Source organism: Tripterygium wilfordii, chromosome 23, assembly GCF_013401445.1.
Source record: "Tripterygium wilfordii isolate XIE 37 chromosome 23, ASM1340144v1, whole genome shotgun sequence".
NCBI classification, from domain to species: Eukaryota; Viridiplantae; Streptophyta; class Magnoliopsida; order Celastrales; family Celastraceae; genus Tripterygium; species Tripterygium wilfordii.
Window position 1 is genome coordinate 11350657 of NC_052254.1, and position 12695 is coordinate 11363351.

General features: G+C 36.8%; 1 protein-coding gene across 1 annotated transcript; it reads left to right on the plus strand.

Annotated features, from left to right (window-relative positions):
- The first annotated feature begins 1752 nt into the window (after positions 1-1752).
- Positions 1753-4942, plus strand: LOC119992976 (zinc transporter 4, chloroplastic-like). Its single transcript, XM_038839829.1, has 4 exons — positions 1753-1973; positions 2071-2128; positions 2253-2995; positions 3999-4942. Exons 1-4 carry the CDS (start codon positions 1959-1961, stop codon positions 4452-4454), a joined length of 1272 nt encoding a protein of 423 aa, XP_038695757.1. The 5' UTR covers positions 1753-1958; the 3' UTR covers positions 4455-4942.
- The last annotated feature ends 7753 nt before the right edge of the window (positions 4943-12695 follow it).

The window sequence follows — 12695 nt, forward strand, 5'->3', positions numbered from 1 at the left end:
TCAGGAGGAAATATAGAACACAATAGTTTTAACAAGCCTAGATGTGCAAACAATAATTCTTCAAGCTCGCCGGTATGAGCATTGCTTCGATGAAAGAAAATGTACCCATAATGATGTAGGAATGACATGAGTTGTTCCATTTGAGATTTACCAGCTTTTTTTGTAGTCCGAAACTTCTGACGTGCATTGTATATAGTTTTGATGGTGGATACGTTATTCGGATCCCTATTCTTTAATGTGAACAAGATGTTTCGTAGCTTCACTAAATTCTTAGACATATCTACCAATATATCATTTTCTGCAGTAGATAGCCTACCAAAGTATGAATGACATTCCATATACAATGCTGCGAGATGGTTATGCGTTCCACATACCACCCTTACCATCTAATCATCATCTGTCTTCAATTTCATCCCTTTCACTCTGAATCAAGAATCTCGTTTTTTGTGCTAGTTGTCTTTGTGGAGGTTTCCTTGCTTTTGTAGGTGCCACCGCGATCACATTGTAACAATAATTTGTGTCTTCTCCCGAGTCCACCAATCTCTTATCCTTTGGTAACAATAACAAATCCCAAGTATTTTGAACCCATTCAATTAACCATTGACGTGAATTGAATACATTAAAATGTATTAATTTTTAACAAAATTAATAAAATATAACATATATTAATTAAGTTATTCAAATCAGTCTTGTGTCGTACTTTTATTCTCTGACAAATATCAAAGGAGAGGTAGAAATAATTATAATGTAGTAGTAAAGAGACTGAAGTTGCGGAGAGAGAAAGTCGAGAGTGAAATTTTTTAATTAAAAAGTCAAATTATTTTTTATTTCATGTGACAGAGAGATAGAGGATGGGTTCCACACGTGAAAGTGATTGGCAAAAAACTTATTGGGTTTAGGTGCTTAGAGTTGTCTTTTCAATAGAGGGTTTAAATAGCAAAAATGGGGGTGTCAATAGCAGCACCCAATACTATAACCTAACATGAAAATTTAGAGAATACAACGCGAGTTCACATCAGAGCAATTCCAATCGTGTAAATTTATTGGGGTCAACAAAATATATTGGGGATGTGTTTTGCTAATGTGATTAGATATTTTACTTATGTGTTAGGCCAACAAAATATATTAGTACAATGATATAAATTTGCTAATTTGTTTTTTGGTGTAATAGAGATAGAGCTCAATATTTATTTTGATGTAGATATGAGTATGTTCTGGAGCCCGGCAAACAAGTAAATATGGAGTATGACACTCCATTGGCTCATTATTTTGTACCATTAAATTTGGGACAATAAAATTGCACCATTGGAGTTCTTATATTTAGGGTGCCTATTAAAAAAGTCAATAAAAGTCTTTCATGCCCACTTAAAATCATCACATTGTGGTTATGGTAAGTATGAACACTCTTTACATATTTGACACTTGTTATTTATTATTTTAAATGGTAAATATTTGATTATTATATTTTCCTGTATCATAAATATTAATGAATCATTGATGAATAACATAGAAAAAGGGATGGGAGAGATTCGAATTCAAAATCTCTATAACATATCACATACATGAATGTCATATCATATTAACTACTCGTGATTCTGATTGACAATTGTATTCTTCTTTTCGTGTTAATCATCATAATTAATAACACGAAAAGAAAGGTTCATACATAAATAAACAAAATGAATATATACCAAAAAAAAATGTCGACACAATCGCGCTGATTTTCTTACAAACACTGAAAAAAGTACCAACCGAAGGCACCACATACTTCTTCTCCCTTGTTTTCGTCAAACTATGTCGACACTCTCTCTCAATTCACTGTCACCTCCTCTTTCTTCGTTTTCAATCGGCTTCGGTCACCAACATCCTCGTAATAGTCCCACGGCACTCTTCGACTACTCCTTAAAACCCCTTCGCAAGTTTCGGAACCCACCACACTTAATCCTAATCCTCATCCCATGTTTTTCTTCGAGGTTTGTTTGTCCTTTGAAGATCTCTCTAATCTAATTCGGGTTCTGTTTAGATGATAGTCGATTGAAATTGAATTTATTCATCTGGGTTATTTCGCAGGATCTGTGGGAGTTGCTGTATTTGGATCATTTGGGATCAAGAACTCGGGATATCTCCGGTAATTTTAAAATCCTCTTTCTTGATTGTCGAGTAGTTTTGGAGATTGAATTGCAAAACCCAGTTCTTGTTTTTGGTTTATTTCATTACGAATTGTATTTCTGAGTAATTTTGTCGTCTTTTAGGTGAATTTCTACAGTCATTCTCACATTCAATGAATACCAATAACAACTGCACGTCGAGCGGCTTAGAATTCTGCCGCGACGACTCAGCCGCACTCACCCTCAAACTCATCGCAATCGTCTCTATACTCATAGCCGGCGTCTCCGGCATCTCAATCCCCCTAGTCGGCCGGCATTGCCGATTCCTTAAAACCGACGGAAACCTCTTCATTGCCGCGAAGGCCTTCGCTGCCGGCGTAATTCTCGCCACCGGCTTCGTCCACATGCTTGCCGGTGGGACCGAAGCACTGTCGAGTGCCTGCCTGCCGGAATACCCGTGGTCCAAGTTCCCATTTCCGGGTTTCTTCGCTATGATGGCATCTCTGGCTACCCTTCTAGTGGATTTTATGGGCACACAGTATTATGAGAGGAAACAGGGGTTGAATCCAGGAAGGGAAGAGCAGGGGCGGGTCGGGTCGGTTGATACAGTATCGGATCCTGATTCGGGTATTGTACCTGTCGTTGAGGTTAAGACTGGGCCCAATGGAAAGGTGTTTGGAGAGGAAGAAGGGGGTGGCATGCACATTGTAGGGATGCATGCACACGCGGCGCACCATAGACATAGACATGCACAAGGGAAGGATGCTTGTGACGGGCACGTGACTGTTTCGGGTCATGAGCACGGACGGGGGCACGGGCATGGGCATTCACATGGGTTTGGTGAGGGTGACGTAGAAAGTGGTGCGCGGCATGTCGTCGTATCCCAGGTGAATATTTATTTTTTTTCTCAGGCCAAAAATTCAAGAAAATGACGTCTATTTTTTTTATGTTGTTAATTAGTGGCCTTTGTTGTGGTCTTGGAGCTTCGGATTTGTACTTTTGGAATTATGATTAACAGTTATGATTAGGGGTGGTAAAACTCTGTTCAGTCCGGATGATTGAAGTTGTCCGATTTTGATTAAATCAAGTTTTGACATAAATTATACGTCTGAAATTTGGGTCGAAACACAAAAATTTTGTCAGGTGTAAGATCGAGTTCGGGTCCAAATACGGAAATCTTGTCTGATTTACTTGTCTGGATCTTAACTCGGATTAGATTATTGTCCGAATTTAAACCAATCTGGGTATGACCAATTAAGTACGTCCGAAATCCAATCTGATTGGGGTCCGGAGATGTAAATATTTTGTAAACATGTGTCAAAACCTACCTATAATGGATTTTTTGTCTCCCCTAGTTATGATAGAGATTCCAACAGATGATATCTATCACAGTTATATATGCATAGAATTTTATGTGCATCATGTGAGACTCTGAAGTCCACAAATAAACTTGAATTATGTGCGTCCAATTCAACAACTGAGATACCAAACTATTGAGATTTTTGTCATTTTCACTGCAACAATGACTCAAATATTATTTGTTGCTAAGTGGGTCCTACTTAGTGGTTTAAGTGGTTCCTCTTAGGATGAGCAAGAATTTATGTGGGGAGAGGAAGAATTGATGGTCTCCCTCTATTGGGGTTCGCTTGTTCTTCATTTCTTGATGACTTCTACATCATCGGACTATTGATGCATCTTTGATCGATCAAAAGTCAGTCATCTATATCAGTAATGCATTTTACATGATTTAGGTCTTTAGTTTTCTTTTTTTCGGGCCTTAGCTAGCCTATATATTGAACTCTTCTAAGTATTTCGACAAAATGAGATGTGAGAAGTTTTTTACTTGTATTGTTATTGAGGACTAACAATATCATATGCATTTGTTTGCAGATTTTGGAACTGGGAATAGTATCACATTCAATCATCATCGGGTTATCGCTTGGCGTTTCTCAGAGCCCTTGCACCATAAGACCCTTAATTGTAGCACTATCATTCCATCAGTTCTTCGAAGGATTTGCGCTTGGAGGCTGCATCGCTCAAGCTCAATTCAAAAACTCATCGGCTATATTGATGGCATGCTTTTTTGCCATAACGACCCCTACAGGAATCGCCGCGGGGACTGCCATTGCTTCATTTTATAACCCATATAGTCCAGGAGCATTGGTTACTGAAGGCATATTAGATTCGCTGTCAGCCGGAATTCTTGTCTACATGGCTCTGGTCGACCTAATTGCCACTGATTTCCTCAGTAAGAGAATGAGCTGCAACTTTAGGCTCCAATTGGTGTCGTATTTTATGCTCTTTATTGGAGCTGGATTGATGGCATTGCTTGCAATCTGGTCTTGAATTTTAGATGATCGATCGCCTGGTGTTTCGTTTCATGCAAAACCTCATCACTTGATTCTTTTGACTCCTTGAAACAGGAGGAGGAGGTAAATAGAAGAGAAGTAGATGTTGTAGTCCTACCGTACGTTCTCATCTTAAATTGGTGGTATAGATATATCTGTAAAGGTAAAATTGTATTTTGTTGAGCTAGCTAGAAGCAGTGAATACCACAATTTCAGTGGAAAAGAGATGTCTTTGCATTTAGTTTAGTTTCTTACATTCTCAAGCTGCGGAGTGGTGGTTGGTTGGTGCTCTGAACCCATAGGCTTGAACCAGCTTGTCATCTTTTGCTTAGCATAACTAAAGCTTGTTGTATTCGTTTGTCGAATTAACATATTTAAGTAGACTGGTATTCGTAGGTTGAATCAACAGGTCTAAGTAAGTGATCTTTTCATCACACTACCCTGCATCAGTATAGCTGCTTACTGTTCAGTATTGTAATGGTGAGATGCTTTGCAAACTTTGCTATGAATTTGTTCTCTAACAGTCTAACATATGAACTGAATGAAAACTGTGCTTACGTGTATATACTGCTAGTGAAGATTTGGATGAGTCTTGAGTTGATTTGCTGTGCCGGCCGTGGGCCTAGTCAATAGTGCATGTTTTGATATGTGGATAGTGGGCCCTAAAGGCCCAATGTGATAACTAAATGAAAACGATGATAGTGAATGATTTGGGTGAATCTTGAGTTGACGTCCCGGTCCCGGTCCCTGCCGTGGGCTTAGTCAATAGTGCATGTTTTGATATGTGGATAGTGGGCATTTAGGGCCCAATGTGGTAACTAAATGAGTTGCTCAAAAGGTATGCACGCGGTCAAGAAGGCCTTGATGATTTTTTTGTCACTACGGTTATTAACGAGAAAGGTCATCACACATTTTAACCAATGAGTGATGGCAGTTGACAATCGATTGGGTTAGACATATGTGTGTTCAATGTTCGATTCCAACGATAAACAAACCTCTAAATGGTATTTTTTTTTAAAAAAAAAGGTCAAAGGTCATCACTTGTTGGATAAGTCAGTGTTCATCGTCAAGTCTCCATCATTTAACTCGCTAGATAATGGGCAGTGTGATATAATTATAGTAATATTGAGTGACTCAATTTTTCCGTCAATGACCTAATTGCAAAAAACGGCATGTTTGAGTGACCAAATATCTACACCATATATGTTGCCATTTCAAATTCACACCAACATATGTTCCAATTAGAGCAATACTTGCAAAGTCATCCCCATTAAACTCCTTGTTTTGCACTCAACCATATATAATTATAGTAATATTCACATGGCCTCTCAAAGTGGACTAATCGAACAATTCATGACCAATTTTTCTACAAATTTCAGGGAATTGAAGGGGCCTTATTGTGTTGTACAATGTGAGTAGGGGTGGCAAAAATTCGCTTATGGGTCGGTTATAGGTCAGACAACAACACCTATTTAGGAAATATTTACATGTCCGAACCCTAACCCGGATTAGAATTTGGACGTACTTAATTGACCAAACCCGTATTAGTTTTTATTTGGACAATCAAATTGGACAATAATCTAATCCATGTTAAGGTCCGGACAACTAAATCAAACAAGATTTCTGTGTTTGGACCCTAACCCTATTTTAAATTGGACAAATCTTTTGTGTTTGTACTCAGATTTCAAACATATAACTTATGTCAAAACTTGGTTTAATTCGGATCAGAAAAATTTGGTCATCCGAACCGGACAGAGTTTTATCACCCCTAAATGTGAGACAATTCCATTGTACCTACTACCAGTGTTCTTTCCCACCACCTTCCAACTAACATGTTGTATAGTACAAATCTTTGCCTATTTGGTCTCTCATGTTTTCCCCACCATGCTCCCATCTGATGAGGAACGTACACTCAGAATGGAAAACCCAATTCAAACTCTCACAAGTTCTCGACTTTAAGAAAGCAGGACGTAGATTACAAGCAAGTCTAATAAACCAATTTTCAGGAATATGTTATTCCAGATAGAAATAATGTTATACTTCTTACCTAACGTGTCTGCAGTTACCATATGTAACCCCCATTGGGGTCTGTTTAGTACTACTTCCTCACTCCGTACTCCCCAAGTTGTTGTACCATTGGGGTCTGTTTAGCACTACTGCCTACTCCGTACTCCCCAAGTTGTTTTGTCTTTTTTCTTTTTGAAAATGTTAAGACTTTTAGTGTTGTTCTCGTGGATATCTTAAATGTTGAGATGAACGTACACGATACATATAAAATCATGGGTCTCACATAATACATATGAAATCGTGGATCCCATGGGCCCCACGTGATCAATATGTGTCCATCCAAAATTTGGGGGCTCCACAATTCCCTATAGTGTACAATTCATATTTAATGGTGCAGAAAAAGTCTTACAAGTCTAAAAATTGAAAAACAAAAATTTGGTAAGATGTGACACATAGGGGTGGCAAAAAATAAGTTTCGGGTCGATTTCGGATCGGACAACAACATGTGTTTATGAAATATTTACACATCCGGACCTTAATCGAGATTAGATTTCGAACGTACTTAATTGACCATACTCGGATTGGTTTAAATCGGACAAGTAAATCAAACAATAATATAATCCGGGTTAGGGTTTGGACAAGATTTCCGTGTTTAAACCAGACAAAAAATATTACGTTTGGATCCAAATTTCGGACGTATAACTTATATCCAAACATAGTTTAATACGGGTCGGATAAATTCGATCATTTGAACCGGACGGGGTTTTGCTACCTCTTAACACACCTTCCAAACCAATGGATTCAAATTATAGATTTTATAATTTTAAACGAATTGTAGAGCTCTCAGATTCATTCATCCCAACATTTGGAATAAATAGGATAAAAAACACTACAATCCATAAAACTATTGTTTTCCTTTTCAATTTAGTCCTACGTGGCCCACTTGGCCACTTTGCATGTGAAAGCGAAACCACCACATTGGGGCTATTTTCGTCAATGCATTTATGCGAGAATCCCAAGAATCAAGATAATTTTGTGTTTTTTAAAGAGGACCAGTACTAGACAATCCATACAGTATAACTCCTGAAATCCAAATATTTTAAATGAAATTTTAAAATGTTTTAACTTTCAAAATATATGTTAAATTTTTTAAAAAATTACATATTCAGAATCAACGCATAAAAATCTCTCTAACAATATCCATTATCGATGAATTTTATCGGGTAAATCTTAATTCTATTTTTTTTTCAATAGAATTTCTGAAAAAACAAATGAATCAGAACTAAAACAATGAATTATAAACTGTGTTTTAAAAAACAATAGAATATATATTATTTTTGGACAATAAATTATGAGATAAAAGAATATAAATAAAACTATTCTATTGATTAAATCAATGAAATAAATATGTTGGGCTTCTATGAACTATCAAACAGATGGTTACATGTTATTTTGGTTTAAAGAGAGAATGCACAAAATACATACCAAGCCGTACATCAACATACTCCTTCACGAATAGCCGTGGGATTGAGATTGGAGACAAATCCCATAAAGATCTGACGGTGTGGAACAGAATCAGTACACGTGAAATATTGTGCGCTTCCGGTAATTGACTACGGACAGAGTCTTGGTTGTACTGTGGGACTCATCTTGTTATCAGAGTCGCCACGTCAAGGAATCTGTACCGAACATCCTACGTGGCACATGTCCACTGCCAGCGTGTCACTCCCTCCCAAACTTTCCACTCCTTTAAATAGGAGTTACTCTTAAAGCTTGACAGTAGTACCTCCTGCCCGTCTCTCTCTCTTCATTCTCTGTCTAGAGATGGAAGAAACTTCTGAATCGCCGGCGAATGTCTTCGGAGACGAAATATCCGTTTACTTGTCGGATTTTCTGACGGATTCTGACGACGAAGGAGAGGTCTCCATCAGAGAGGAGATGATCGAGAAATTAATGCAAGAGCTGTACAAAGAGATTTCGCACTCCAAATCGCCGCCAGTGACGATCACGTCGACGACGGAGAAACATCTGATTCCCTCATCGTCTGCCCAACTCGTGGTCGACAATGGGAAAAGCGAGAGCTGCGGGGCCTCATTGTCGGGCACGGCGTCGATAATGGCAGGGTTTGAGTTTGTGGGACCCGCGGGGTGGAAGGAAGGGGACATGGGTTTGGGGTCTGTGGAGGGGAAAATGGAGGGCTGTGATGGAGTGGAGACTAGTGATGAGTGGCTAACAAGGGTGCTGAGTTGGGGCCCACTGGAGATGGAAGACTGGACCTGAAAATAGTGGATCTTGTGGGGTCCCTATAAGAAGAGTAGAGAGGAGGATTAGGTCCTTTGCATTGGTAGCTGGCTTGTTGTTTGTCAGTCTGTGAGAGTTTCCAGTATTTTCTCTCAATTTCTTTTCTTTTCTTCCAAACAGAGCCGGAAAGATGTTATATTCATCTTCTTTAAAAAGTTTAGATCATTAAATTGGGGATCATATGTGACGATCATAGTCCCTCAATACACAGAACAGAACTCTGTCTCTATTAACCTAATAAGATGTGACCACTATTATTAACACCATATCATAAAAGCCAACTACTCCTTGCCAGTTGAAAATTGAAATTGGTGAGTGATGTGTCTTCTTTGACTTTGAAAACCACGGCCTGAAACGCGGTCGCCTCAATTGAGCGTGTTTGGGAATGCTGTGAGGTGTGGTGTGGTACTGTGAGTTATAAAACTGTGGTGCAGTGAGGTGAATTGGAACGCAAAAAGCTGTTTGGCGCATCACTTTTAAAACTGTGGTGCGGTGTGGTGTAGTGCTATGAGGTGCGTTTGGCATATCTAAATTATGGTTATATTAGATGACTAATAATATTAATATAAAATCACTTAATGTTTATGTTGTACATTAATCTAAAATAAAATAATTGACCTAATTTGATTACGTAGGACAATTCAACATATATTGTAAGCGTTTGGGAGTGCTGTGAGGTGTGGTGAGATGCTGTGAGGTAAAAAGCTGTGGTGCTGTGAGGTGAGTTGGAACGTAAAAGCTGTTTGGCGTGTCACAAAAAACTGTGGTGCTGTGAGGTGTGTTACAACTGAACGCAGTGCAAACGCACTGCCAAACACCCACAATATGTGCAATTTGGGGTTCTTAAGGAATAGTTGTTTTTTTTAAGGAATCATTACTTATCAAGAAAGCAAATTGTATGAAGCGGAAAGGTTGTAAATTTTATTCTCATTTTGAACAATATCTTCTGTTGCTAGCACTGAATTTTGGCCAACTTATTCGACATAATATGTGAAGGTCGCTAGGGCGGGCAAAAGATTTTATGTCAAGGTGAATAAAGTTAAACGGGTTCAAGGTGACACTTTCGAAATTTTTTTTAAATTATCTATTAATTTATACCTTTGAAAGTATGAAAAATAATATTAAAAATAAAATTTTATAAAATAAGATAAATAATAATTGTCATTTTTTTTATTTCAATTATGAGCATGATTTTTTATGATTGGGGGTCTAAATTGAAAATTCAGATAAATATTTTATGTAATTTAATATATACATACTTAGATTGATTTAAAATTTTTTAAGGGTGTTAGCTACAAGAGGCTTCCCCTATGTATATCCTCAAGTGGAAATTTTATGTGCGTATGGAGTCTACGAATTTGATGACCGATAAACTTATATAATGTTATTCTCGATTACCATACCAACAAAGCAAATTGAATCTCAAATGAACAAAAATATCCAAGTAGCCCCAGCAGCTACACTTGTTTACTTTTCCTGAAATTGAAAAGGGTTAGGGTCATGACAAGTTACAACATATGTGGGTCAAAAATCCTCAAAATGGGAAGAAGCAGTAGTGGTTACCAATACAACCAACAAATGTGATATCATCCACCTAAAGTTGCAATTATGAAAGCCCTAACCCTATTTTTATTTTTTACATTTTTACTATTCTCTTCTCAAGTCTTGGAGCGTAGGCATTTTTCCCCCCACTTATAGTATTAGATTTCAATTAAAATAACTAAATAATTAATTTATTTTTAGTTACTTTCCACTTTCGAATGCTTTTTTTTTTCTTCTTTATTATTTTAGAGGTACAAAAAATTATAACACTCTTCAGTCTTCACCAATCATCATTATAGCGCTCAGGTCTTCTTACATGGGCTTAGTGGCCCATTTATTGGTTGGGGCCTTGGAGTGGGATCAAATGAGGCCCAAAAGATTACATTGTAAGGCCCATTTATGGGTTTGAACTTCGGCCCAAGCTGCTCATCCAATTGGGTTGGGCAGCCCAATATATATAATTTAGAGTTTGGGCACCCCATGACCTGGGGTCTTTCCGATTCCCACCCCACTTATGACCATAGATTTTTAAGTTTGATGACATCACAACATGTCATCAAATTTAAAATCAACGATATTCGTTAGGGTGAAATCTGTCCCATCCTTTTATAAGCGGTGGGATCCGAAAATTTTCCAAAGACGAGGATTTATGCCACAGTTTGCACATTTAATTTTAGAGAATAAGTTGATACAATATCATATTTAATTGGGAGATACTCCATAACCTCCTCATTTAATTATTTTAAACTTTTTCTTAAAACCATGTGGGGGTTTACCAATTTGTCTAAATCTATGTCCCTTTCTAGTGTTAGGTGAGACCTACCTTGTCTCAATCATTTTTTTAATGAACATGTATTAATTTTAATATTTATTAATTTTAGAGTGTGAGAGAGTACAAATCTCCAATTTGTTTAAAATACTAATGAGTATTTTAATCACTTGTCAAAATAACATTTTAATTTTTTTAAAATTTCATTTTTATTAGGATCAAACTTGCTACCTTTTAAAGAAACTTTCTTTAATAAAGAAATGCTATATTACAAAATCAATTTATATTATTGGAAAACAATTCCAATAATAAAGGTCTTGAGTTCGATTCTCATTTAGAGTAATATTATTGTGAACATGTGCTGAATTTTGACCCAATTTATCTCATCGTTAGTTGAAAAACTTTTGTGCGGAAGTCTAACAATCCAAGTTTAGGTTCATAGAAGATATCTAAAAGGCAAATTTGTATGACATCGTTATCGATAAAAAAAAACCATTGTTGCCATATATACAAAATCTCCATTTATATTCATGCCTTTCATAGACCCTTTTCTACTCCAAAATTCCTTGTTATGGCTTTCATAGTATTAACTATAATAATTAGGCTTGCACCAAACATTACTACTACTTTAGTCCACCTTCTAACAATAGCAAAATACTCGATAGATCTTGACCGTTAACTCTTCAACTCCTCTCCAATCCTACGGTCGTGCTTAACAAACTTTCTTTCAAGTCCCTGGCTGCTATGACGTAAAATGTCAGCCACAAAATTTTCCAATTATACCCTCCACCCAATCTCTACCGGGTCCCACCAAAAACCAGCAAACCCACAAAAATCAACGACTGAAATTGATTGTTCCCTTGTTATTGTGTGTCACAACACACTTAATTAAAAAGTTTTCTTTTTAAAAATACCATTGATAAGTTTGCTTCATTAAAAATTTGGTCACTGAAAGTATGGTTGTTCATTAAAACAGTCAAAATCAAAACCTACCAAAACCGAATTGATTGACCAGTTTTTTCTTAAAAAGTTTACACATTTCACTACTAAAAATTGAACTGAATCGAAAAATCGACAAAACCGACCACTTGGTCAGTTTAATAAATTTATGTAAAAAATCGAAAAAACCGATCTCAAATACCGCTACTTCAAAGTTGAAGTCCTAACCCTAGAACTGTTGATAACATGGAGATAACACCAGTGTGACACAGATTCTGCCACCAAAGAATAACAAACAAAAAAAGAATGATTTTTTGATAATGGAAATGATATGGGTTTCAATCAAAATGAAGAAAAATTGTGATCCATTGAAACTCAATCTGTTTTCCTTCCTTCTAAACCATACATTGATTTTAAACTGTAATGTAGTGAAGATTTTTGAGATCCTCAAAAAACCAGTCTTTTCTTTTGCTTGGAGGAAAAACAACATGTTACGGAAAATATATCTCAAGAAAAATTTATCATGGAAAAAAACTAATTTTTAATGTTTGGATAAGAAAATTTATTAATGTTTTCCATTGGAAAATAAAAACTTTATTTCCACGAAGTTGATTTCCTGAAACAAACAGAGCATTTGTCAAGGTGCTCAGTCATCCTGTTCCACCAACATCAGATCTTGAA

Coding starts and splice junctions, on each gene's coding strand:
- LOC119992976 (XM_038839829.1), top strand. Junction 2,129..2,252: donor AAGAACTCGGGATATCTCCG/GTAATTTTAAAA, acceptor GTCGTCTTTTAG/GTGAATTTCTACAGTCATTC. Junction 2,996..3,998: donor GGCATGTCGTCGTATCCCAG/GTGAATATTTAT, acceptor ATTTGTTTGCAG/ATTTTGGAACTGGGAATAGT.